General features: G+C 36.9%; 2 protein-coding genes across 35 annotated transcripts in view; one reads left to right on the top strand and one right to left on the bottom strand.

The window, feature by feature from the left end:
- SNX29 (sorting nexin 29) overlaps positions 1-344 on the bottom strand; it is a 91,849-nt gene extending 91,505 nt beyond the window's left edge. For 22 of the 32 annotated variants that reach the window (XR_006931494.1, XR_006931493.1, XR_006931496.1 and 19 more), the window contains exon 1: positions 293-344. The gene's annotated coding sequence lies outside the window, so the exon portion shown is untranslated. Of the gene's footprint in view, positions 1-49 lie in introns of all 32 variants that reach the window. The other 10 variants (XM_046900912.1, XM_046900916.1, XM_046900924.1 and 7 more) reach the window with 2 other exon arrangements.
- Positions 215-26,164, top strand: GSPT2 (G1 to S phase transition 2). 3 transcript variants are annotated; one of them, XM_015294247.4, is made up of 15 exons: positions 215-413; positions 11,304-11,351; positions 11,720-11,761; positions 12,486-12,713; positions 13,776-13,809; positions 15,287-15,364; positions 17,546-17,726; positions 18,083-18,237; positions 19,446-19,586; positions 20,372-20,465; positions 20,788-20,868; positions 22,704-22,877; positions 23,308-23,397; positions 23,627-23,795; positions 24,419-26,164. In XM_015294247.4, the coding sequence occupies exons 3-15, from the start codon at positions 11,740-11,742 to the stop codon at positions 24,469-24,471; spliced, it is 1,500 nt and encodes a 499-aa protein (XP_015149733.1). In that variant the 5' UTR covers positions 215-413; positions 11,304-11,351; positions 11,720-11,739; the 3' UTR covers positions 24,472-26,164. The 3 variants fall into 3 exon arrangements, with proteins under 3 accessions (XP_015149733.1, NP_001129149.1, XP_046756647.1); NM_001135677.2 differs by lacking the exon at positions 215-413 and adding an exon at positions 637-1,037; XM_046900691.1 differs by lacking the exon at positions 215-413 and adding an exon at positions 1,430-1,542.

Here is a 26,164-nt window from a genome sequence, read left to right as displayed (position 1 = left end):
TTAAAGCATTGAATGATTTTAAGGCACTGTTGCTGAAGTGTGCCTTCACCTGCCCCACAAGTCAGCTTTGCGGGGCCGGAGCTCAGACGGAAACAGAGCCCGGCCACACCGACGGCCGCAGTGCACAGAGCCCTTGGGAGCGCCCGGGACACGCTCCTCTCCCCTACAACGCAGCGCCCTACGTGATCGCTACTCCCAGCAGCATTTTCGAACTGTCTTTCCCAGAGTTCCGCGGAGCAGCCACAAGCACCTCCTGAGAGAATGGTGGCGCCAGGGCTTCTGGCGTACGTACAGAGCTCTCGCCCTGCTGAGACTTTCGCGCCAACTACATCTTCCATCTCTCCAGAAACTGCAGGCGGAGACTACGTGAACGAAAGGCGAGCGCAAAGGCTGACGGGAAGCGTGATTTCTGAGTACGTAGAAGACGCAGATAACTACATTTCCCATCTTTTCAGGGGAGGTGGTGCTGGCGCAATGCACGACGGGCATTGCAGTTCACGCACTCGTCCTGGTCCGTACTGTGGGACGAGGCCCTGAGCAGTTAAAAACTACTAAAATGGCGGCAGGGGAGGGCGGAAGAAGGGGATACGGCAACTGCGGGAGGCCATACTAAGCTGTGCGTCGGGGCGGTGGAGTACACGCGGAATCGGCAGAGCGAGTGCTGAGTCGGTGCCGCCGCCGGCTTCCCTCTTACCCCGGACGCTGGGAGACGCTTCAGGGCCGCAGAGGCTTGTGGGGCAGCCACAAAATGGAGGCGAACGGGAGCGGTAGCAGCAGCGACTCGGCTCCTGACTGTTGGGATCAGGCGGACATCGAGACGGGCAGCGGCGCCAGCTCAGGTTCCGCCCCACCGGCCGTGGAGGCCGAGGCCCAGCAGGAGCTGCTTGGGGCGGCGTTCAGCCGGCAGCTGAACGTCAACGCTAAACCCTTCGTGCCCAACGTCCACGCCGCCGAGTTCGTGCCGTCCTTCCTGAGAGGGGCGCCGGCGCCCGGCCTGCCGCCGCCGTCGCCTCCGCCTGGCCTGCCACCGCCTCACGGTGAGCGGGATGGGGGCCACGTTGGAAGGGCGCGGGGCGACGGCTGCCGGGCCCGGTGCGGGGGAAGAGGGGAAGGGCTACGCGGGACCGGAGGGCGGCGCGGAGCCCCCGGAGTGTGAGGGAGCCGGGCTAGGCTAGGCTGCGCTGCCCTGGCCTGGAAGGTGGTTCGCAGCCCGGCGGGGGTCAGAAGGCAGTGCTAGGCCCGGAGTGCCCCAGGGGTGGGGGAAGTCTCGTCCGTTAGAGAGCCTTGCGCAGGAGAAGGGCTTTGCAAGGGGCGTCATGTGGCTCTGTCTGGCCGGAGGGGCGATAGTATGCTGTAGAGAGGCTGGTGGAGGCCACCCGCCCGTCCCCAAAGTCTGTGGGGCCTTGGGGAGGGTTTCGCAGGGCGTGGTGGTACAGCAGAGTGGACCTTGCGGGAGGGCAAGCCCTGGTGAGGGTGCTGTGCTCTGTACGCAGGGCCCCGTGCCTCGTCCTGCCTGCTTTCACTTGCGAAGGGTCACCCATGGTGAGAATGAGCCACACAGCGGTTATTTTCCTCAACCTCTAGAGAGAGTGATTGATGATTCTGATGGTAATATGTGTAGTGTTACTGGGAAATTACACTGCTTCTGCCACCAATGTTTCAGGCACATTTTAAATGTCTTTCTGAAGATCACATCAAGTAGCTAACTGTATTCTAACATGAAGCTGATAAATCACTCAGAAGGAATGGAGGTTTGTCCATCTGGCCTCTGTCAGTGGAAGGATTTGTAATTCGCCTAGCTTTTAATTTTGAAGGGATATGAAGACAGCATTAGTACTAGGTTTACTTTGCATATGGGAAATTTAAGGGGAGCTCCTTTTCAATGTCCAGCTCCAAACTGAAGACATCAGATGTGCTGGTTAGTTTTGTGGCGATATTTCAGTGTCACACTTGCAGCTAAGGAGTTTGCGGCCTGGTTGAGTATGGCAGTTTCACACTTTCCTGTGTTGTGTCTTGTTTGTTTGTTTTTTCCCTAGAATCTTTCTGTATCCTTCCTGATACAGTTTGGAATAAGCTCATATTTTAGATATTGATTCCAGTAGTTTTATTTCACTAAAACTGCTACTTGTTACACTGTTTGTTATGATTTTATGTTAACCATGGCCTGTCATTTATTGCTTGCTGATTAGTATGTGAGTTAGTCTGGCACTCACTGGGATCTACACTCAGCTGATGTTGATAGCTGAAATCTGTAACTTTCACATATGATCCTTTAAAATTTACGTTACATTAACCCTTTTTCTGTTTTAGAGAAAACATTGATTGTGGGGTTTTTTTACAGCTGTTAAGCATTCCTGATCTTTATTGAGAAATGTAGCTTATGTTCTATGTGGGCAGACAATATGTCAGTGTATTAAAATATGCTTTGAAGAAGCCTTGGATAGACTGTTGGATCCTTTTGTTATAAACGTGTGTGTTAAGTTCCACTGGTGTGTAAGGTTCACTGTAAAGGTACAGCAGGAAGTTTGAGGCTGTTCTAAACATGCGATTCAGCTTTAAGTAATATTTAATTATTGTGTGTGTTTTTAGCCAACCTTGCATCTAAGTCTTTTTAGCTTTGTAATCAGTGCTTTGACTGAAAACTCTTTTGGAGTTTTGAACGTTAGGAGAACTTTTTTTTTTCCTTCAGCCACTCTGTAAAGCTTTTTTTTCCAAAGAGTTCCAGCTTTTTCATAGGATTTGAACTACCTCACCAGTTCATTGTATTTATTTCTTCATGCTTTAATTTTCTCCCCTCTTTTGCTACTTAAAAGGCTTATGGTAAGTTTCTGTCTTGTCAGAGACTAAGGATGACTTTACTGAAAGCTTGTTGGTTATCTGGAGTGATCAGTGTAGCTTTTCTTTTAATCGTAGTTGAAGAGTGCATTTCCTATATAGTGCTGTGATCTACCTGATTTGAATTCAACTTGCTTCTATTTCTTCTTTTGAGGTTCAGAATTTTAGTTTTCTATAATTAGACTTGAGTGTCCCTGAAGTTAAGTAGACAAAAATCTGCTGTTCTTCTCTGGTCTCATTAATAAGTAAGATAAATCAGTTTTTCTTAACTGGAGTACTATATTTGCTATGTATTTTTTTCAGGTTTGATGTACCCAGTTAAAGTAATTGACAGGCTTGTCCTGACAGGTGTTTGTAGAAAGTGACAACTGCTTTCCTGGCTAGGAGAACTACGTGGAGCTGGCTCTGGAAAGAAGTCAGGACAACATATTCAGCACCATTGTATAATAATAGGTCACTTTTCAGCAATCCAGTTTGCTTTTGCTTCTGTAGGCAATTGCCTTCTCTATTACCTTCTGGGGAAAAAAATATTTATTACCTGTATTGAGGACTGTAGAAATACTTCTTTGAATTAAGAATTCAGATATGGGTTCTTCTTAAGAAGAATCTAGATAACTATTGGTCAGCTTAAGTGGCCTGAACCTAAGTTTTAGTAACACTTTTCTCCTTAGAACTTTCTTCTTGCTGAGATTTTTGAGTTGTGTTGAGATGTTGTTTCTTTTGTAATTCAAAGGGTGTTGTAGATCAAGGTCAATGTGCAGTAATAGCACCGGATGTAGAAAAATTCCACGGAACTGATTTCACTTATCTGGCTGTTCTATGTCATAGTGTTTCTTTTACACCCAGTAAGTTCATATTTTTAGTAATTTATCTAATAATCCTGTTACTTATGTCTGAAATAATGTTCAGAGAAAAACCATTCAGGGAACAAGACACTGCTTTCCTAAAAGTTAGGAAGCTTCTGATGCCTACATTTCAAATTTTATGGGTTTTTTTCCTGTGCTTTCTTTTGATAGTAAATCGTGTGCTAGGGAGAAAATCTGACCAGTGCTTACTGCTAATGTAACTTCTGCATGCAGATAGTTTCGGAATCAGTTTAGAAGTAAATTACTGTTTGATTATAAGCAAAAAGAGTATATTGTTTAAATTTCTGAACCTAAGGAATGTATCTTTAAAAATATGTTCAAATGTTGTATTTGTGAGGACCTGCTTTTATCAAACTGTGTCAAAACTCATTTGCTTAAAGTCTTTTTGGGACTTCCATCAGAAATGTGAAATAGAGGCTTTCAAATTTTGTTTGCAACAGATAGCACAGAGTGCCTTTCAGTGAATCACATCAAGAACATCTTGGACAAATTATGCTTCTAGGTAGGCTTCTCTTAGGAAAGCTTTTGCTGGACTAGCAAGCTCAACTAAATTAACCCAAGGTGTGATAGTTAATAAAATGATAGTATGATTGTGTTAATGCCTCTAAACATTCCGGATCACAGCTGCACCTTGCAGCTTTGCTCTTCTGTGACTTATTCTTGCTATACTTTATTAATGCTGTAGATCAATGTAAGATACTATCGCACTTTTGTTTGATTCTGTATTAAGGCACAAGGGAACAGTTGCAACACTTTTTTTCTCACTTGAATTATTAACACTTTCATTTTCTCGTGCACGAAATCCAAGCAAAATTTATCCAAATGAAACATCTCTGACAATGCAGCATCAACTTACGTTATTGTGGTTATGTTTCTGTTATGGTACTTGAATGTGTATGGGACTTCTGGTAAAATCTATTGCAGTTCCCTTGCATGGGCTTTATTTATTCTGTTAGTTTTTACATGTCATTTTTCTGCTCTTTGCTGCTGGTTTTGCTTGAACCAGAAGACTGAACAAGATTTCCCAGAGTCCCTTCCAACCTAAATTGTTCAATGCAGTACGCAATGCTTATGCTAAGGAAAAAGTGTCAGTATTAAAACTGTAAGGGAAGCAAGAAGATATATAATGTAACAGCTGGTGTAGGGAAGGAAAACATTGAGCCTTTTGGTTATAGTGCTACTGCTTCTGCTGACATGTATGTTACATTGACCACTTCAAGCAGATTTCTGAATGCATTCAGTAATGACTAGTTTAGACAACTTGCACCTACTCTCTTTAGCAAAGCAGACGCATGGTTAAAGATTCAATGCCCCTTAGAATGTTTCACACTCTAAATCTTCTCAGGCCTGTAAATATTGATTTGCAAAGGTTGCTCTTGAAATAGTTATGTTCAAGGTTTTCCCTGCTCCCATTTTTCTTTACTTTGTAGCTAGCTGGAACATTAATACTTTTTTCTTTCTTTATTTATTTTTTTCCTTTTTAAAACCAGAAACAAAGGACCTATAGTATCTCCTGCTCCAGTTATGAAGCCTGTAATTTCCAGAGTAGGGTGGAATTACCTCCAAATTGGTGATGCCTTGCTTTGCCCTATTTTGTGTTCTAGGAGGAGGTTCCCCACTGGGGGGTGGTCAGGCACTGGAACAGGGGCATTGTTCATGGCACTTAGCTGCCATAGTTCAAGGAGCATTTGGACAGTGCTCTCGGACATTAGGGTTTGATTTCTGGGAGGTCCTGTATGGAGCCAGGAGTTGGACTAAGAAAGCTTTTTTTATCTAAAACTAATAGTTCACTGTTCTAGGAGCATTAAATGGATTACAAGTTTTATATGGCTTACCAGCGTCTAGCCATATACTGATAATTTCCTCGCATATAGGGAACTGGTGACACTAGTGTTATTAGCTCATAATTGTAAACTTGAACTGTTTATATGAATGAAATTTAGTGCTATCATTTGAATACGAAGACATGATATAAATTATATATACATATTAAAACAAAAAGTCTAGAGTTATGTCACTGCTAGACTGTTTAGAGCATTGGTGTCCTTTATCAGCTTCTCTTGATGGCTGACTTGCATAGCCTCTTTCACAGTGGTCAGCATAGAAAAAGGCTGTATGTCTTGGCACTGCCTTACAAGATTACCAGGTATATTGTACTTATGTGGTATGGTTAGGGTGCCACACTGGTGTGGGTTGTCTGCATCTGAGCTGTCTGCAGGCAGGTAGCCAGCACTGCGTTGTTACTGTTGGAATAACTCATCAGGCTTGTGGCCTTTGCATGACTCCAGTAAAAGGCAAACTGCTAGGAGCTGGGCTGTGGATTAGATGAATTGTCCTGGAGTCTGCACGTGGTCTGCTGACCATGCCTCTAGCACCCTGAGGTAGCTTACTGATTTAATATGTTGAAAAGCATCATATTATCTTAAAACTTGGCTATTTTATCAAAGTGCACACAGAAATAATTTGGAATAATTTTTTTTCATTCTAGTAGAAGTTCAATTTTACTAAATCTTGTGGTTTTTCTCCAGTTTTATGATGCAGCACATACAAGCAAGAGATGCAGGTAGTTGTCTGAAGCAAGACAGAAAGGTGATTTTGTTGTGAAGGAATAAAACTGACAGTGTTTGATCAGTGACATGTATGACGAAGAGGGGTGTATGAAAATGAAGCCGATACAATTTCACTACAAAAGTTAGCTTAGGACAGGTGACTCAATACTGAAATGTGCAACTTGTATGCATAAATCTTAAGACCTGAGTTTAATTTGGTGAAAATCCATGGGATATGCAGGGTTTTTTGTTCTATTCCTACAGGTTTTGAGATATATTCATGAAAGAGTAGAAACGTTAAGTAGTTTGAGAGCTTGATTTTTTTTTTTGACTGTCTGAGAAATCAATATGTCAGTTCAGCACAGATAGTTTTGTCTGCAAAGAAACTTTATTTTTCACTTTATCTTGAAAATCACCATAAGCTTTCTTAGACTCAGTTCTGAAGAAGCATGTTGGTTTTGTATAAGATGAACTTAAGGTGTGTGTCCTCACTGAGGAAGGAAAAAGGTGAGTTTTCTACTAATAAGCTAGTATGTAATAAAATCATATGAATACAAAACAAGTGGTATTCTTAAATGAATATTACTAAGTCATGTTAAAACTATTAAAACTGCTCTTATACTGGTTCATTTTAAGAGCTAGACAAAACTGTCTCCTGCTCAAGTGGGGTCTTACTATATGAAGCAAGTCAGAGAAGAGAAAAAAGTAACTTTGTATGTAAATGAACTTAGAAAACAACTGCCTGAATTACAATGAACTCCTGAACATCTTTCTGTGTATTTTAAAATATTTAATATGAAATATTTCATTAGCTCTAGAACTTGTGCTTAGAATATCTTTTGGGTTTTCTTAAAACTAAGAATCTCTTTCATTCTGGTTCTTCTCCTCTGTAGGTTTGATTTGGAACTCTAAGTTTTACTGTGGTGGATATTTACAGATATTAATCCGTTCCTTTCTTTTTTCTGTAAGTGGGGAATAAGCATCTGTAATGTAATTCATGAAAGTTTTTGTGATGATATGACTATTTTGTAAATACATACTGAACTCAGGTATTCAAATCACAAGTGCAAAAGGTGATGGGATTCATAAGGTGAATATATTTCTTATCTGTAGCCTTCTGGGAATTCCTGGGAAGGGACTTGTTGCCTGTATTGGAACAACAACAAAATTGTTGTATAGTCTCAGACTTGTAGATAAGACTTCTTTCAAACTGAATTTGTCTCTTTGTGGTTTTCTTTTTTTCTGCGTTTGCTTTGTTTTTCCACTCTCTTTGTTCTGTTGTACAAACCATTTAATTAATCCTGTATTGATAGTACCAGCCTGGATTCTTAACTCTCCTGCAACAGAAGTCTGAGAGCTGAGTTCAGCTATGCACAGAAGCAAATTACTTAAAAGTGAATTCTTGTAGAGTTTTTTTTGGAGGACCTCAACTGTATTTTAAAGAGAGAAATCATCCTGTTGTAAAAATGATGCGATTTTTAACTCATTTTTAGGATCATGCATACTGCTTCAGTGAATATTGTTTAAAAGAAAAAAAAAATACCTTGTTCTGACTAGACCCTGAATTGCATGAAGTCTAATGGTCTACCTATAGATAAATGCAACTTTGGTCTACCAGTAGATAATTACAACGCTTTTACTTTAAGCATTGATTTGATCAGAACCCTGGGAGTTTGTCTTTTCAAGAGGCCTAAAGATAAAACTGCTCACCTCTTGTAACATGATGAACAATAAATGCAACAGTCATTCTTGACTTAGAGTTTGAGGAGGGATGGAGTATGGAGGGTGCTGCATAAAATTGGAGTGTTGTTATCCATACATAAATCCAAGAATTTGAAACATTACTTAACTTTAGAATTTCATATCATTTAAGACATGTAATGACTTTGAAGCCACATTTCACACAAGCTGCATGTTGAATCTAACTAACATGATGAGAATCCTATCTGAGTTATGCTCACAGGTGAGAATCTAGAATTGTTAAGCTTCATGAAAAAATGTTAGATTTTTGTGTTCCATTTGCTGTATAGAATATTTTTATAACAACCATAAACTGTATTAACCTTAAAAGTTGTTAGAAAATGCAAAAATTTAAAACTTTGCATATCTATATGAGAGTACTGGAGAAGTTGGACTAAGTTCCAAGGGTTGCTTGAAACTTTCCGCAGTTTCCCTTATCTTTAAAGGTATTGTTACAATGTCTTTTACTGCCCAGGGGAAATTAGCAAGGTTACTCCAGTCCTCTAAACTTGTTCAAAAACATCTTGCTGCAGGGACTGTGTGGGGTTTGGTCATCTTCTCATGCTGTAAACCAGCACTGACTCCTAGGTAGTAAGCCTATTTCAACTAGATCCAAATTATTGTCTGTCCTCTCCCTCCCCCATGATCCAAATGTTCCTTAGACTGTTTCAGAACTTAAAGGTCAAACGTTTTTCCTTGAATTATTGAGAGAGCTGTTCTGTCTGCTGTGTAGTGGCAACAGCAGTGCTCGTTTACGAGCTGATAAATTGTTTTGGAGAACAGATGCACCCAGAAGCTAGTGGATCTGGGGGGGTAGTTCAGTTTTTGGTCAGCCCAGCTTCTTCTTTGCCTGAGTAGTTACATGTGCAATAGGGCTGATGCGAAGATGAAGAGTGCAGTCTGGCAACCCAGCTGTTTAAGTAGAGCTGCATGCCTTCTTTGGGGAGTGATTTGTCTTAAAGCATACTTCAGGGCATTTGGTCATTTCCACACAGAGCAAATGACAAATCTGAAACTTTAAACTCAGATTTTTCTGTTCTAAACTTGTTTGCGATGTACCAGTGCCTAGAATAACCTGCCTTAACCTCAAATTCTTTAGCAGAAGTAAGAAATTAATGAAGGGTGTTTCTTTTCATCACTTAATACCTGCTCTTTTTGAAATTGATTAGTCCTATTTTACTTGATTTCTTCACAATGAACTCTTTGAGAGCAGTTCGTATTCCTTTCCTGCTTTGAAGGAGCAGTGTATATCTTATGCAAGTCTGAGTCCTCTTGTAAAACATCTGCTACTTTATGTATCAAAGTGACCAGAATTTAATCAGTGGCTATGGCAGTGAGGAGTTGGTCTTGTCCCTGGATTCTGTGTGGCGTTAGTACTGTATGGCATCCATATACAAAATATATTCACTTTTCTAGTTTGCTTAGGTGATGAAAATTAACAGATGGACATGCTTTCAGGAGTGTTTCTCCTCAAGAGCATGAACTCCATTCCCATCCTTTTTAAGCTAACAATTTCCTGTTTCAGTTGCTTATGAACAAATGTTCTCCCATTAGTCTGAATGCCTGTTGGATTACAAGCCAGAAAATAAGAACTGAAACTTTTTATGAATGCTGCTGTTGACTGATGCTATTATCCAAAAGAATGAAACTAACTACTTGCGGAGCTTCTCTTTGAGAACAAGTACACAAACAGTGTCATGTAACAAGTTTTTCACTAGGCAGAAACTTTGGGAGTAAAATCAGGGGCTTGCTGAAATTACATTGTAATGAAAGTAGTTCTGCATGTGTGAAATTAGCCAGTGATGGTTTAAAGTGTTGCAAAACATAGGCCTTATGTTCATACTTAAATCCTGTGCCACCTGCTTACCATGCTCAAGTGGGACTTGGATTTTTCCCAGTTCTCAAATGGTAATAATAATTCTTGCAAGGAATCTCAAGACAGTCTACTCTCCCGCTTTTACTTATTGTGTCAAATCATTCTTTTAAAGCTTTGATCCTGTGTCACTGGTACTCTGGTGTGCAGATAATGAATGGTATGAAACAGGAGTGTGGGGAACTTTGCTCTGAACGGTTTCTTCTATGTTGCTGTGCCCTTTCTGCTGCTGCTGCTCACTGCGTGTTATGCTCTGACCCACATTCACCCAGCCTGCAAGCTTTGTCATCTGGATCTCTTCCAGCTTTTCAGTATTGCTCCAGTTTATAGAAATCTGCAACAAATGCACAAACAGTGCTAAAGCAAAGAGGCTTAGAATCAGGTCCTTTTCTGCATGTTTTTGTTCTATTAAGGGGATTTTTTTTCACTGTATGTCCCATTATAGATATAGAGCAAGTAATGCCGTAAGATCTGTGCTTTTATAGTAGAACTGAAGGAAAGCTGATGAGTACAGTTAAATAGAAGATATGAATTTGGTATTTGGCATATGGCTGAAGTAAAAAATGATTTTTTTTTCCTTCAAAGAATTTTGAATTTATACCATAAGTAAGTTAAACAGATTAAGGTTTTAGAGATAATTATAGAATACCTCTTGATGGTGTGGAATGATGTCCCAAAACATCAGGTGGTGACACTGTTAATGGCAGCATATCACTCTTAGTAGGTTTAATAGTTAGCTGTATCTCAGCATATGGTTTAGTGGCATGATTGAGTGCATGAGAAGGTTGAATGATCCATCCAGAGAACATATCTATGGCTTTGATACATACAACTGGTGAGAAGTCCCTCCAGGTAATGTGGCTATTAGAGTATTTAAGAAGACAAGCAAACTTAGTAGGCGTATGAATGTATCATCTAGTGACTCTACAGAAGACCTTAATAATTTATTCTACTTAGCTTGTTTCAATCTTATACTCAATCTTTATGTACAATTTAGGAGGCAGAACAGTATTGTAGGTATGCGTATAAGGTGAAGCTGGCAGAACCTTTCCCTACACTGTGACACTGCTAACACGTTTCATTGGGTACAGTCAAGCTGGTTTTCATGTTTCTAAACATCAGTTAGATACTAACAGTTAAACCAGCAAGTGTGCCCAAAAAGGATGGATGGGGTATAATACTGTGAATAGAGAAATTGCTTCCTTTAAAATAAAACTTTATTTTAGTGTATCTTTGAGGGCTAAGGAACTATTTTCTGAACTGGTGTATTATTTTTACAACTTAGAATGAGCATTCTTTGGAAGTATTTGTGCCTGGAGACTATATTTAGTGCTGCAGGGTGGAAGCAGTCTTGAAATACACTTGAAAGAATGGTCTTCTGTATACAAGTGTGGAAATTGGTTACAACAGTGTACTTTAATAAGCTTTTTTTCTATGCAGGTTTACCAGTAGAGACTTCTCCAGAGGAGCAGACGGCCTCTTATGAAGGTAATTTTTATGTTCTGACAACACAGTGAAGCTCCATTAAATACAACTTAATGTAAATATTACAAAGAATTTCACTTTTGAAAACATGTAATCTCTTTCTAAAATTAATTATTCTTGTCATCATACTGCTGTTGTCAGTGGTTATTTACAGTGTTAGAGCAGGCTCTGCAAGGTACATAAGGACCAACTGGTTTGTTGAAGGCCATAAAGATCACACGAAACAGAACTTTTAAAACTGAATAAAGGTGTGTTAAATAGCATAGGGAAGTGCCCGAACATCTGAACTACACATTCATTAGTTTATTATTCTATATTCTTGATACTGTTGTGGTAAATATATATGCTTAACGATTTCTTTTTTCCCTTAGGTTCAAATGCTGCTGTTAACATGGAAATTTCAGAATCTGTTGGTGAGATGAAAATTGTTCCATTTCACTATGATAGGTTTATAAAATAACCACAATTGTTTTCTTGCTGAATCATTGCAAACAAAATTGAAGAGTATTTTACTGAGCCTTTGTGTCTTGGTCCTTACTATTTTTCATCAAGTCCTTATGCTCAGATTAGGGACGAGATAACTGACCACAAGTATTCACTGAAAGTTTCAGTTGAATGACATTGAAAAAGCAGCAGAGTTTTATTAAGAAGTCATTTTGCATTACAGAATGGTCTTACTAACATATGAAATGGCAATTAATGAAAAATGTTAGTAATATGAATAATCAGAACATGAAAGTAATATCTTTCTTCTTGTATTTGTATGGCTTTTGAGGAAAATCTAAACCATTATCCCTCCCTTTTTCTTTCTAAACATATTTTCTATGGATTCAGACCAGCGTGAATATCTGTGTTAATTTTCAGATAATTTTTCCCCCCATAAAATTTTTGCTTTGTTAAAACAGGTCTCTTAATACCTGTGAAACAGTTTTCTGATGTTAGCATACAAGATTGTGTGAAAGCTTCTAGTAACAGCTATTTCAGAAATGAGCATCTGCCTTTTCAACATAAAAAAGACATTATCAGACTTGATAATCAATATCCTTTGATTGCTTCTTGAGGGTAGGGGCTGTTCTCAGTAGTCATTCCTTTTAGTTTCTTGATCTGGTTGAGTATATCTATTTGGTTAATTTTTAGTGGAAAATGGAGAGACAGAGATGTCCCCGGAAGAGTCATGGGAACACAAAGAAGAAACAAGTGAAGCAGAACTAGGAAGTGGTCCAGTAGTGGATGCAGGACCTTCAGAAGAAAGCACTCAGGAAATGATGGAAGAGGAGGAGGAAATGCCAAAACCGAAATCTGTGGTAGCACCACCAGGTGCTCCTAAAAAGGAGCATGTAAATGTAGTATTCATTGGGCATGTCGGTAAGTTGTAAGGATGGGAAGTAATGTATTGTATTGTGTATTATCTGGAAAGATTAGGAATGAATCCTGCTTTTTTTTGGGATACAACTATTCATCCTTCCTCGAGGTTAATTGGAGCATTCATCCTAATAAATATGTTTTGGAAGAAGATAATTTAAAGTAGGTCTTTCAGGGTAGAGAGGCAAGGATGGACTTATTTGTGTTCTCTTGGACACAATGGCGTCTGCGTTAATGATTTCTCAGCTACTTGCTCTTCTGAGTGCCCAAGTTAGGAATCTGTGATACTGATTCAAAGGACAGAGTTAGAAAACAGTGTTGCTTTTCTGTTTGTTATAAATGTTTTCAGGAGGTTCTTACTACTAATAATTGTTAATAAATTTAGGAATTATTTTTCAGAAGATAAGAATTACGTAACTGTAAACAACAGATCAACTTAATACAAGCCTAAAACCTGTAGCGTAATATCCCAATTAAACAGTTTCAACGAGCTCAAGAAATATCTTGTGATATCAAAAATACTAAAGGACTATTGAATCATGGGCTCTGTATTTTCAAATGTATAATCTCTTACCACTTTGGCTGTTGAGTGTTGTAACTTAGTCCTTAGGTAAATTCAGAGCAAAGTTGCACAAAAGTGAGGTGCATATATAAATACCTCGTCAGAGGTACATCTCTATTTAAAATAAAGAGCAGCCTCTAGAAGTTAGTAAAAGGGTGAAAGGTAGCAAGGAAAGTTGTTTTGCAAGAGCTTCATGCACGTATTTTCCCCATGCTTTTGCTGGATCCCAGCTTGTTTAGTTTTCTTTGGTTACAAGTGATGCTATGTTGATATGTATTAAAGCATGATTTTTTTTCTTTTAAATTTAATGTAAATGAATTGACAGTTAACTTATGGAAAAAAGGGAAACTGAGAGATGCTTAAAAAAATCAGTTGGATTAAATCTAGGAATTGCATCTTTGGTAGCAAATTAGATGACTTTCTTCATAATTGCTTTCTTTTTTTTTTTCCCCTGGAATTTTATTTTAAATTGTGAATGACTTAACTTTTTTTTTTTGTTTAAGATGCTGGCAAGTCAACTATTGGAGGACAAATAATGTAAGGAAACTCAAATGTTTAGATTTGCTGTTCTGTTTTGTGAGTTAAAATGCATTAAGTCAAATAAGTTACTTTCTTTCTGAATTTAATCGTCAGGCTAATATTTTTATGATAAAGTTTCACTCTGTGTTTGTTTATTGTCTTTGAAGGCTAGATCTGCTGAAATTAAAAAACCTTAGTTTTAGTTCATGGAAGCAACTGCAAAAGCATGCATTATTAAGTTGGGGAAAAAGGCCATCAATTACTTTTTTTTTTTTAGAACATGACTATTTTTCATTATGCTTTTTAAATTATTTGTGCTTGTTAACATTGTCCTTTTTGTGAGAATTAAAAGAAAAAGTGCTTATTCCCTGTGTTAACATTGGCAGGCTTAACTTGATTTAATTTGATTTTAATCAGATTTAATTGGATTTAAAATGTAAAATTAAAATTGTAATTTTAAAAGTCTATTTTAGAAAAAGTGCATAGAAAATGCAGTATTTTATGGGATCTAAGTAAATAAATGCAGCTCGATCTTATGGTTTATCAAAAACAAGAAATGGAATGTGGTGCATGAAGAAATAAATGCTATCCTGCTGATGCAAAGTATTCCTAGGATTTTAAAATAATATTCTCAGCAAAAAAGGGAGATCTTTGTCTTGGCATTTTCATCTTGTTTTGTTTTGATGAAACTGGAATGTTGGAACTGTCATGCTGCATTTAACCTTGTAGATCATACAAGAGCAAATGAGCACTTTATTTGATTGTCTGCTCTCCGTGTATGAGGAAATTTCTGTTCTTAACACTACTACCAATGTGTTAGGTTCCTGAACAGTTGGTTGGGTTTTGTTTTGTTAGTTTTTTTGGTAGGAATTTTTCTGTGGTCTTTCATTTTTGCAGAACATCACTTTGTAGGGGGCTGGGAAGGAAGAGGGTGCATGCCAACATTGTCATTAATGTTCTATTTACTGTTGCTGATTTTTCCATTGTAAACTAAGCAGATTACTGTTATTAGAAGATAAGTTGGAAATATGTGAGTGAAAAACCTGAATGTTGTGATGTTTTAAAACTGTGTGCTCCTCATCAACCTGTTTTGGTAACTGTAATATTTCTGTTAAAATAATAGATTATTTGCTATATGGAGAAAGAACGAGACAAAAAATATTTTCCTTTAAATTTTAGAGATGTTTCATTTCATTATTTTACTTAGTTTTTCCTATCTCCAGTATATAAATATCAGATGTAGTTCCTTTTCGAAACTTGTAAAACGTTCTACAGTAACAACTAGGCTTACGAAAGATATTTATCTGCCATAAAGCAGTGATGGTGTACTTCCTACAAATAGTTATGTGGCCTCTTGTGGAGAAAAAAATCCACTGCTATTCACATCAGATTGATCCAATTCTTTAAAATAATCTGTAGGAATAGTATAACTATTTAACTATTTGGAACTACATTCCTATTTATGTAAAATTACTTTTTTTTTCCCCCTTCCTAGGTATTTGACAGGAATGGTTGATAAAAGAACGCTTGAAAAATATGAAAGGGAAGCTAAAGAAAAAAACAGAGAAACCTGGTATGAAACTTACTGAAGATAATAGCGGGCTTTTTTTCTTTGCACTGTGATGAAAATGAGAGAGTTTTTTGTTTTTTTTTTTAAATCTCTGTCCCTGTAGGACTTGCTTCTTGCTGGAATGGGTTTGGACTGGGAGGGGAGGAACCACTTGTTTTCCTCCAGTACTACTTTATCCGGGGCTATATTGAACAGTGCAATTCACATTGAAACAGGTTTTGCTGCTTCTTTTTCCCTCTTTTTCTCATTTTTTTTTAATCTTACAACAGTGCCTAGTTGTCTGGTAAAAGGAATACAAGGCAGATGCTTTTCTCAGACATCTCTCGGGTTTATTCAATCTGTGTCTTTCACCTGTAAACAGCAGAGAGAGATCTAAAAGACAGAGATCTAAGTTCTCAGTGTAGGAATCACGAGAAGAGAGCAAGTGGATAGTTTTGGCATTAACGTTTGTATGAAAAATGAGAGAGCACATGGTGTCTAGTGTTCTTAAGTTTCCACCAGGCATGATGATGCTGTCATGTATAGGTTTTGGGGTCTTGTCTGTGGTGTGTTTTTCTTCATTTGCTTATTGTACATGCACACAGACACAGACAGAGTACATGTGGCAGCCTGTGTTCTGTCAAACAGCTCCTGGAAAATTGATTTTACTTCAGGAAGCTTTTCATTTTTTTGGCTGTCATAGGGGAAACAGGGAGTTGGAACAGCAGCAGCCAAAAACTTCCTTAGCAAGAGAGCAGCAATGGAACTCTCTAGGAGTGGGCATTGACCTGAATTAACTGTATTATATGTAAGAGGTAGAGGGGTAGAAAGGGTGACGTGTTACTTTTAATCAGGCAAGCATAATTTCCCCTGTAGGAAGTTGGCTATGATAATGAATATTTTGGAACATTCCTAAATAATAATGGGCAACTTAGACACAGATTTTCTCATTTTTTAGAGAGTACCAAGGAGTGCCTTCTTGGAATGCTATTTTATTCTTTAAAGTGCATCCTGATATACAACAGAAAATATTGCACATCTGTTGTTATCAAAGATCTTGTTTTGTATGTTGAGAGTCTTGAAATTTGAACGATTCTACTTTATGATTTAAAAATAAATATACCTTAGTGCAGTTCAAATTTCAGAAACACATTTCGTTTCTTAAAAACAAAAGTGCAAAATAAGCTTTGTTATCCAGCTACCATGCATTAGTTTCCTCGTTGACTTCTGTAAGCTGAGGAAAAACTTAACCTGTAGCTTGGCTGAAATCTTCTAGAAACATAGGCCATAGTTTACAACAACGTGATTACAATGCATAAGATCATGTGTACTGTTACAAGCCAAATACTATCTAGCTCACTATCTAGACTACAGTGAGTAACAAAAAACTAGCTTCTACCTAGGGAAGAGCATGATTGTATAACTAATTCCCAATATTTAGTACATGGTTTGACTCCAGAATCTCTTGAGCTGAATGTGATGTCTATGAGGTACATAGTCCCTGATGTTCCATCTCTTGATGACTGCTCAGTTGAGTTAGCATTGTCTCTTCAGAAATCATCCAGACAATAGAGAAGTCAAATTTAAGATTTTTATAAGCTGCAGTTAACGCTTGAAAATAATGATGTTTTTAAGCCAGTTCAATTATTACTACTTAGTCAATATTACTTTGATTCTCTCTTTTCTGGTCATTGACTTTCACAATGCCTGAAATAAAAATCTTGTTGTTTTTTTTTTTTTTTTTGCAAGTTTACTCTTCAGTTCATGTGTCTAACCTTAACTCCAACATCTATTTCGGCCAACTTCTGCTAAATTTTGAGGCAAAAAAAAAAAAAAAAAAAACTTGCAAATCAGAACAGTTAATTATGTTCAAAAGGGGAATTGTTTTGTGTTTGATCCAGAAGTGTTTTTCAAACTTGAGGAAAGCTCAGTGCTGTAGTATTTGAGGTTAGATCATACCTGGAGAACTTACGAATTGAAAGCTGTTGTTCAGAATTGCACAGGTTTATGTGCAGTACAGCTAGCACTGGGCAGTAAAACTCAAATAACATTCAACAAAAGTCACTGTTAGCATTGAAAATACTTTAGTTTGGTAATGCGTATATGGTTAAGAATTGTTAAGGAAAAAAGAAATTTAATTATAACCAAATGTTCATACTTAAATTTAGTAAAAATGAATATAAAAGCAATATTTGTTTTTTGTAGGTATCTTTCATGGGCCCTAGACACAAACCAAGAAGAACGAGACAAAGGTAAAACAGTAGAAGTAGGTCGTGCCTATTTTGAAACTGAGAAGAAACACTTCACTATTCTAGATGCTCCTGGGCATAAGAGCTTTGTTCCAAATATGATTGGTGGAGCTTCTCAGGCTGATCTTGCAGTGCTGGTAAGAGCAAATTAGATTCTTCTGTAGTGTAGTGTAGTGTGGAATTAAGCTTTTGACTTACTGTTTACTCATTTGGTTGGTAAAGTAGCCAAAACTTAAAAATCTTAAGTATCTTTTGGAGTAACTGAAGAGCTTTTTAAAATAATTCACAATTGCTGTGTGGCTTTTATATACATTGGCACTGAAACTGATGGATAATATTAAGTATATACCAGATAATATACCAGTATATTTTCCAAGCTTTTATCAATTTTGACTACCCAAAGTTATTTTGGATTAAGGTAATAATATCCATTGTGTGTTGTTCTACCCAGAGAACTGTAGAGCTTATTATTAAAATATGTACTCTTAATTAGGTTATTTCTGCAAGAAAAGGGGAATTTGAAACTGGATTTGAAAAAGGTGGACAAACAAGAGAACATGCCATGTTAGCAAAAACAGCAGGTGTAAAACACTTAATAGTTCTGATTAATAAAATGGATGATCCAACTGTAAACTGGAGTAATGAAAGGTGAGTTTAAAATACAAATAAAAATGTCATCAAAAGATATAAAAGTAAACTAATTTCTAACTTATTTTGTGTCCTATTTTTTTTTTCTTGGAACTTCGAAACTTTATACTAAACCTGAGAGGAAATTATTTTGCTTTCTGTAGTTTAATTTGCCAGTTCTTGATTGCTTGGCCATGTGTCTGTTAAGCTCCTAGCTTAGGTTTGGTGAGAACAGCGTCATCCTGTTCACCTTCTATTCATCTACCCATAGTCTCAGGACTTTTTGAATGAGCAAATAATATATTAAGTGATTCATGACTGCAGTCTGAAAAGGAGGGAGGAAGGGAGTCTTGCGATGATACAGGCCAGTAAAATATAACAAGGAAGTTGATACTTAAATTACTGTATTAATAAGGATTGAGTTCTTTTCTGTCTTAACGCTCAAAAGTTATTACAGAGCTTTAATTTTCCTGGGTGTCAAAACTTACGTCTTTCTAAGGCTTCTGTCTTGTTTCTTTAAGCTGGTTGGTAAAAAGCAAAATTTAGTGCTTCCCTAGAGACGTTTGTGTAGTGACAGGTTACAGGTTTTCCTGCAACAAGAATAGCTGTCAGAGAACTCGTCATGCTGCCAAGAATCATGAAAGTTTTTGAGGAAAGCTATGAAGGATTATGCAACCTTACAACATCAGCTTGGCATACTAAATGAGTAAGGCATGGCCAATTGTCCTGTTTTGGGTGTGCCCCAACCTTTCCAGAATTTTTGATATTACTGAATTCAGCAGAAACCAAAGAGAACGAGTGTAATAGAGAGAAACAGCATTGTCTTGTGAAATGGTATAGAATATGGGAAGGAAGAAAGCCGTCAGTAGGGTGAAAGCCTACAGAATGATCTCAGTAGCTGTCTACTTTGTCTGTCCTGGTATCTTAGCCTGTACCGCTTACTTAAAAGTATATCTAGCATATGTTGCTGTTTATCCATCCATTAATTAGTCAGTGGGAGAAAGCTAATTATGTTTTATGGAGCAGAAGAATAAGGGAAATGGGCACTACTAAGTTGTACTGAAAGACTGGGGAGAAAATGTAATTAGGCCACTAAGCCTTACTAGTTTTGCTACTTAAAAAATAACTGCTGAGAATTTAAATAAGGCTGATGTTGTTGTTGTTAAGCATGGTATTATGTCATGTTTGAAAAATTCAAGTTTATCTTGATCTGCTGCTCATTTCAATAGATACGAGGAATGTAAAGAGAAACTGGTGCCATTTTTGAAGAAAGTTGGCTTTAATCCCAAAAAAGATATTCATTTCATGCCCTGCTCAGGACTCACTGGAGCAAACCTTAAAGAACAGTCCGAATTCTGTCCTTGGTATATGTACGTATCTTAAATTCAATGGCTTGCATTGCAAATACGTATTGCAAATACTATTTGAGTTTACGTTTCAATGAAAGTAAATGTTACAGTGGAAGCTGGAAGTATAGCTTGGCATATTACAGCTGCATTCAAGAATTATTGGCTGAAGTACTTCAGGAAATATAATCATGGGAGGAAGAACACAGAGCCCATGTAATTAACTGAATATAAAAGCCATAGAATGTTGAAGTTGGCAGATTCTGTAAAAGTATTAGTATTTATTAAATTTTGGCTTTGTGGAATTAAGTGCCTTAATATCATTTCAATTTATCAGTGATGCTGCATTGATCACATTGCTAGGATGAGTAATTTTTTTAATTGATTTGAAGTTTGCTTGAAACTGTATTATAATTAGGGACAAGCCACACCTACTGGATGTCATATTTTCCAGTATTATTCATAGCAGTTAAAACATATTAACAAAAATCATATTTGGAACTAGCTGATGGGTTTTGAATATTCAAAACATAGTAAGTGTATCTAGCAAGATTGTCAAGGGAATAATGTGTAAAATATGCCCAAGATGTGACATACGTACGTGCACTTTCTAGGTGTTAACGTGTTAGCTTGGGTAATGTGAACACTAATGATGGGATGTTATGATGGATACAGCTATCTATTAGAGGGCACAGTGATTAATGATAACATATGAAAATATTTCCTTTTGTGAAACTGCATTTTTCACTCAGTATTTTTTTAAATAGATGGGTGCTTGTATAATTAAAACTAATGCCTTCTGTCTTTAGTGGATTACCATTTATTCCATATCTGGATAACTTGCCAAACTTCAACCGTTCAGCTGATGGACCAATCAGGCTGCCAATTGTGGATAAATATAAGGTACAAATTAAAATGATAGTATTGAAAAGATAAGTGATTTATTTTCAGAAAGCAGTAATTTGACTATTTATTGTTTTTCTAGAGGCTATTGTTTTGTCTTTGATATGTTTCAGTTTCCAACTGTGAAATAATGACAGAGGGGGAAGTAAGTCACTGACAATTAAGACTCTTAATCCATAATGTTTCATGAGAACAGTTTCTAAAACACCACATATTGCTGTGCTTTATAACTTCATAGGGTTAAGTAATTATACTTTTGTAAGTATGATAAAGCAGATTCTTGAGAAAAGAATGTTTTTAATTTCTATGTAATCTCATGAAGGATATGGGCACTGTGGTCCTTGGAAAGCTGGAATCAGGCTCAATTTGCAAAGGACAACAGCTTGTGATGATGCCAAACAAGGTATGGTAAAGTTTAGATATTTAGAAAACATTTAGTCTGAAAACAGCTTGATTCTTAAATATATTTATTTACTACTTTAAATCAGAACATTTTCTATTCAGTTGAGAAGAACTAAGTGCTCAAGTAGCAACTGACATTCCTAGGCGTATATATACATAAGTGTATGCATGTCATTTGTTTCCTTAGCATTCATAACTCATATCATCTTTGTAAACTGAATCACTGCGCTACAAACCAACACAGTTTATTTGAACTGTTTTATGTTGCATTTATTAGAGGGCCCACAAAACACCTAAGGATGACTTTTGTTAAGAGTAGGTTGTGCAGGTAGGCTGCTGTTACTTAATGTAAAATTACTATTTGGAATCATTTTGTTGCCCTGAAGAGAATATAGAAATAAAGAATTTGAAAATATAGTTTGGGAGATAGAGAAGACAAGTATAGCCTACTCAACTGATGGTTGTGTTTGTTTCTCTTGGTTTCTTACCAAAAAAAAGGACATTTTGCTCTTAACTATTTGTCATCTTGATTTAACCTGACACTTCATCTAAACAATTAGGAAATATTTGTCATCATAGAATGGCCTGGGTTGAAAAGGACCACAATGATCATAGGGTTTCGCCCCCCCCCCTCCCCTACTATGTACAGGGTCAGTAGACCAGGCTGCCCAGAGCCGCATCCAGCCTGGCCCTGAATGCCTCCAGGGATGGGGCATCCACAACCTCCTTGGGCAACCTGTTCCAGTGTGTCACCACCCTCTGTGTGGAAAAACTTCTTCCTAATATCCAACCTAAACCTGCCCTGTCCCAGTTTAAAACCGTTTCCCCTTGTCCTATCACTATCCACCCTCATAAACAGCTGTTCTCCCTCCTGTTTATATGCTCCCTTCAAGTACAGTATTTTCTTCCAGCTCTATATACTGAGGTAGTTTGCTAGAAAATGTCATGATACTCAAACGTACAATACATTTATAGCTAATTGAAAGCTGGTATTTCTTAATCAAAATATGTTAGCTTCCGTAAGATTACTTAAGCTTTCTTAAGGTCACTTAACAGACAACAGCTTTTTGTAAAACTACTGCTTGTTGTTTTGGGGTTGAGTAGGAGAAAATAAGAAATTATAAATGCATTTAACCAAACTATTACAGAATTTCTATTCAGCAAATATCCAGTGTTTTTACTGACATTCTTCTTTTATTAATTGCTTTGGCAGTTAATGAGTATTTAACCTAAGCATCAGGAACTTTTTCTGAAAAAGCTCCTGTGTTTTATGTTGGCTAGTAACACATAGATACAAAATCAGAAGAGATGTTACAGCATATAGAAAGATCAAGAAAATATATTTTGATTTCTTCCTAGGGTGTTCATGCATCTGTTTTTTGGAGAAGATGATAAAAACAAAATCTTGTAGAATTCTGATATTGAAGGATTTCATGGATCATATTAATATTCAAACTGTTTCATTTGGAATGTAATGACTGTACAACAGTGTAGGTTGCATTCTCCTTAGTTGACAGCATGCACCTATTGTCCCTCTCACATCTTAGTAGATTTTAAACAAATTTTACTTTGAGAGATAGTGGATATTTTTTGAAATCTGCTTTCTTTCTATTGAACATATGATACAGAATTGTATGAAATAAAATCTTTTTGAATAAATACACTTCTTTGAATTCTAAGAACTTGTCACTCAAATATTTTGTTTTCTGAAGCTTACAGAACTGAATATAATGGAATTAAACGATAATGAGTATATTTATTGAAATGCTGTTATACTGAAGTGATTTTGTACCAGACTAAAATATTCATAATAGAAAATGCATTTTTTGCCTAAAGCATAACGTGGAAGTTCTTGGAATCCTTTCTGATGATGTAGAAACTGACTCAGTAGCCCCAGGTGAAAATCTAAAGATCAGACTGAAGGGAATTGAAGAGGAAGAGATCCTGCCAGGATTTATTCTCTGTGACCCCAACAACCTGTGTCATTCTGGACGCACATTTGATGCTCAGGTAGAATAATTAACATTTGATTGCCATGTAAGTGGGTAAACAGCATCAAAATATTTTGCCTGTTCCACCAAACCTAATTTTTAGCAGTTTTAAGTTTCATTTCAGAATTCTTATTTATTAGCAGATCTCTAAACTGATAACTTACATACATATTCTGACATCATCGGTCTGAATTTTAAAACTGTTGTTTGTTTTGAATGTAACATCTCAGTTAAGTTTTATACACCTATAACCTAGAAAGCAAGATTTTTGTCAAAACAATTATTCAGTTTTATACTTTCATATTAAAAACAACTTATCTCTAAATTTTTATTTAAAGATGTTATGCTTGTGTGTTGAATAACATTTTAATATAGTTGTTTATTTTGTTGTTTCTCTGTTTTCTTATGAGTTGAAGAAAAGGAGAAATGAACTTTTTTTTTTCTTACAGATAGTGATAATTGAGCACAAATCCATTATCTGCCCCGGTTACAATGCTGTGCTGCACATCCATACCTGTATTGAAGAAGTTGAGATAACAGTAAGTTGTGATATGAATCTAGTCAATGTACTTGCTGGAGTGAAGAGATCTCTAGAGTGACTAATAAAGCAAAGTTCCAAAAATGGCTGTAGCTGTTAGCATAGATCTTCTGAAAAGTGTGGTCAATAATGATTGATTATTATTTTATGCAGTGAGTCTTGAAAGGAATAACCACTGCTTTAGCATTCACAGCTATTAATAACAATAAATGTTATTTTCTCTTTTACAGGCCTTAATCTGCTTGGTGGACAAAAAAACAGGAGAAAAAAGTAAGACACGGCCCCGCTTTGTGAAACAAGATCAAGTATGCATTGCCCGTTTAAGGACAGCAGGAACTATCTGTCTTGAGACATTCAAAGATTTCCCTCAGATGGGTCGCTTTACTTTAAGAGATGAGGGTAAGAGTCCTGCAAAAACACAGTTATTTCAAATAGATTGTGTGTGACAATGAAGCATGAGAGTGCTGACATCTAGTTGAAATTACTGTATTTGTGTAACGGCAAAAAGTAAATAAATTGTTGGTTGAAATTCTTTTTAGAATCAAGTAGTATGTTGTATGTTAGAGGAATAATTTACAGAAAGGTGCACTATTGAGACAAAAGGCTGAATTTGAAAAATTATGAGCACTGTTTTCCTAATGCATCCTGGAATGTCTACCCAGAATACAAATACCATAGTATCTCTACTGAGAGACCAAAAAGATACAAGTGTTATCTTTTAAAAAGCAATAAACAGATCTGGCAGAAGGATTCAGCTTTGTGTTCTGCTTAACTGAACACAGAACACACTTTCCATGACCTCTAATATGAAAATAGCAGGCTTTACTATTTCTATGTACTGTTTTATTGTACTTTTAAAATATTCTGGTGCTTTCATCATCCAACACAGAAATTTATTATCTGTATTATTTCTAGTACACTAGACAGCCTGTGTTTCTGGGGAAAGCTTTTGTGTTCTTAAGAGATTATGCATATTTTTTTCCACAATATATGTAACTGTTGTGTTTGTCTCCTTGGTTTAGGTAAGACCATTGCAATTGGAAAAGTTCTGAAACTGGTTCCAGAGAAGGACTAAGCATTTTTCTCAATGACCCCCGCATAATACTGTGAGGAAAATCGACTCTGCAAAAGCCTACTTCACACCGCCTTCTTATTTTCTGCCCATTGATAAACTTCTCCCCATATTTTGCAAAGACAAATTTCACAGCAAAGGTCCACATTATGTCAGCTTTCTCATATTGAGAGCTCTGCTATGCCACTGAATTTCCCCCCAAATTTTTTTTTCTCCCAAATTCTGCTTCCTTGGAAAGATTCGGCAATAGCTTTGTAGTCATGTGGACATAATTGCCTATGATTATGAAATTCTAACAGATTTTTAATGTTTAATTTCCCCTGACATATAAAGACCTTTTTTTTTTCCAGGCAGATAATTCAGAGTGTGTGCACATGTTACAAAAGATGACTACCATGTTAATAAAAACTATTCAATTTGAAATCTTTTTCAGTATTTGAATTGCTTTTGAATAATGTTTTTTATCCAGACAGTTGCATTAGCTTTTTAACCGTCCAGTAACCTAGACATTTGGTTACTTGGATTTTTCTAAACTTCTCAGCCTCCCCACACGCACAGTTTTAAATGAGGCAATTAGGCACTCGACCGAGTTTGTAATTTAAATAATTAGTTTTGCCCCTTTCCTTTGCTCAGTGCATCCTTAAAACTGAAAACATTTGTGCTAATGTGGCACTTACATTGGTTTTACATTTATTCATATTTTCAGCAAACTTAGGTTGACTTAACATCACTATTGGACACAGTCAATTTTGAAGACTAGGACTACATATTGTCTTTATAAAAATCCAGTATTTTAAAGTTCTTATCTGCAGAGAATTCCAACAACCAGTAATTCAGTGAAATTGCAAAAATAAAAATTGGTGGCAATAGTGCCTACTAATATTTGTAAGAGCTGCATTTTGTGGGAGAACTGGGCCAATTAAAATGTGCCAGTTATGTAAGTTATTCAGTTTGTCCTGGCTTTAATTTACAGGGCTGGATAATCCTTGCTGTTTTAAAGTTCTGTCTAAGGGAGAAAGACTATTTAAATCCCCAACAGTTTGCACATACTGAAATATGGGAGGGTCGGAATCATAGTCTGTAAATTTTTGCATATCGAAAAGCAATGTAAGCTTATGAGAACCAGTGACTTTTTTCTTGGGAAATTAGAAGTGAAACTGGTTCAGGATAAATGTTACTCTCAGTACAACTTGAAGGAGCTGCAGAATTAAACCCTATTTAGCTGCACTTTTAAAGTGGACTGTCTACAATTGCCATCCTGATTCTAATGATCAGGATGAAAGCTAACTAATTATTTTATTTTTTTTAATTTTCCAGAGTATTAGTAGGAAGTAGTAAAAAGGTATATTCAGAGCTTCTTCAGAAGGCCTTGAACACTTTCAGTTGTATAATTGTGGCAAGCCCACCCCTTCTCCCAAAAGTTCACAGTCAAGTGACTGTATCTGAATTTACAGAACTCAGAACTGAAACAGATACACCCTTTCTGGGTTTTGGGGGTTTTTTGTTTGTTTTTGGGTTTTGGGGTTTTTTTTTTGGTTGCTTTTTTTCTGTTTTGTTTCTTTGTAACTGTGGAATTCCCATTCATTAAACTTACAGCTACATTGTATGGACAGAAGTTATTGTCCTTCAGTTTCATATGAGTACACTTGTAGCTACCGTAATGCATGGAATTGAAATAAATTTTATTGTCTGCAAA

Source organism: Gallus gallus, chromosome 14 (assembly GCF_016699485.2).
Source record: "Gallus gallus isolate bGalGal1 chromosome 14, bGalGal1.mat.broiler.GRCg7b, whole genome shotgun sequence".
Taxonomy (NCBI): Eukaryota; Metazoa; Chordata; class Aves; order Galliformes; family Phasianidae; genus Gallus; species Gallus gallus.
Note: the sequence above shows the minus strand (reverse complement) of the source record. Positions and strands in the feature narration are given on the sequence as shown.

Bases quoted from the DNA above. Each gene is read 5' to 3' on its own strand.
- GSPT2 (NM_001135677.2), top strand. From the start codon at position 749: ATGGAGGCGAACGGGAGCGGTAGCAGCAGCGACTCGGCTCCTGACTGT. The intron at 18,238-19,445 runs GTGAGTTTAAAA...TCATTTCAATAG, and splicing joins GTAAACTGGAGTAATGAAAG to ATACGAGGAATGTAAAGAGA. The intron at 20,869-22,703 runs GTATGGTAAAGT...TTTTGCCTAAAG, and splicing joins TTGTGATGATGCCAAACAAG to CATAACGTGGAAGTTCTTGG.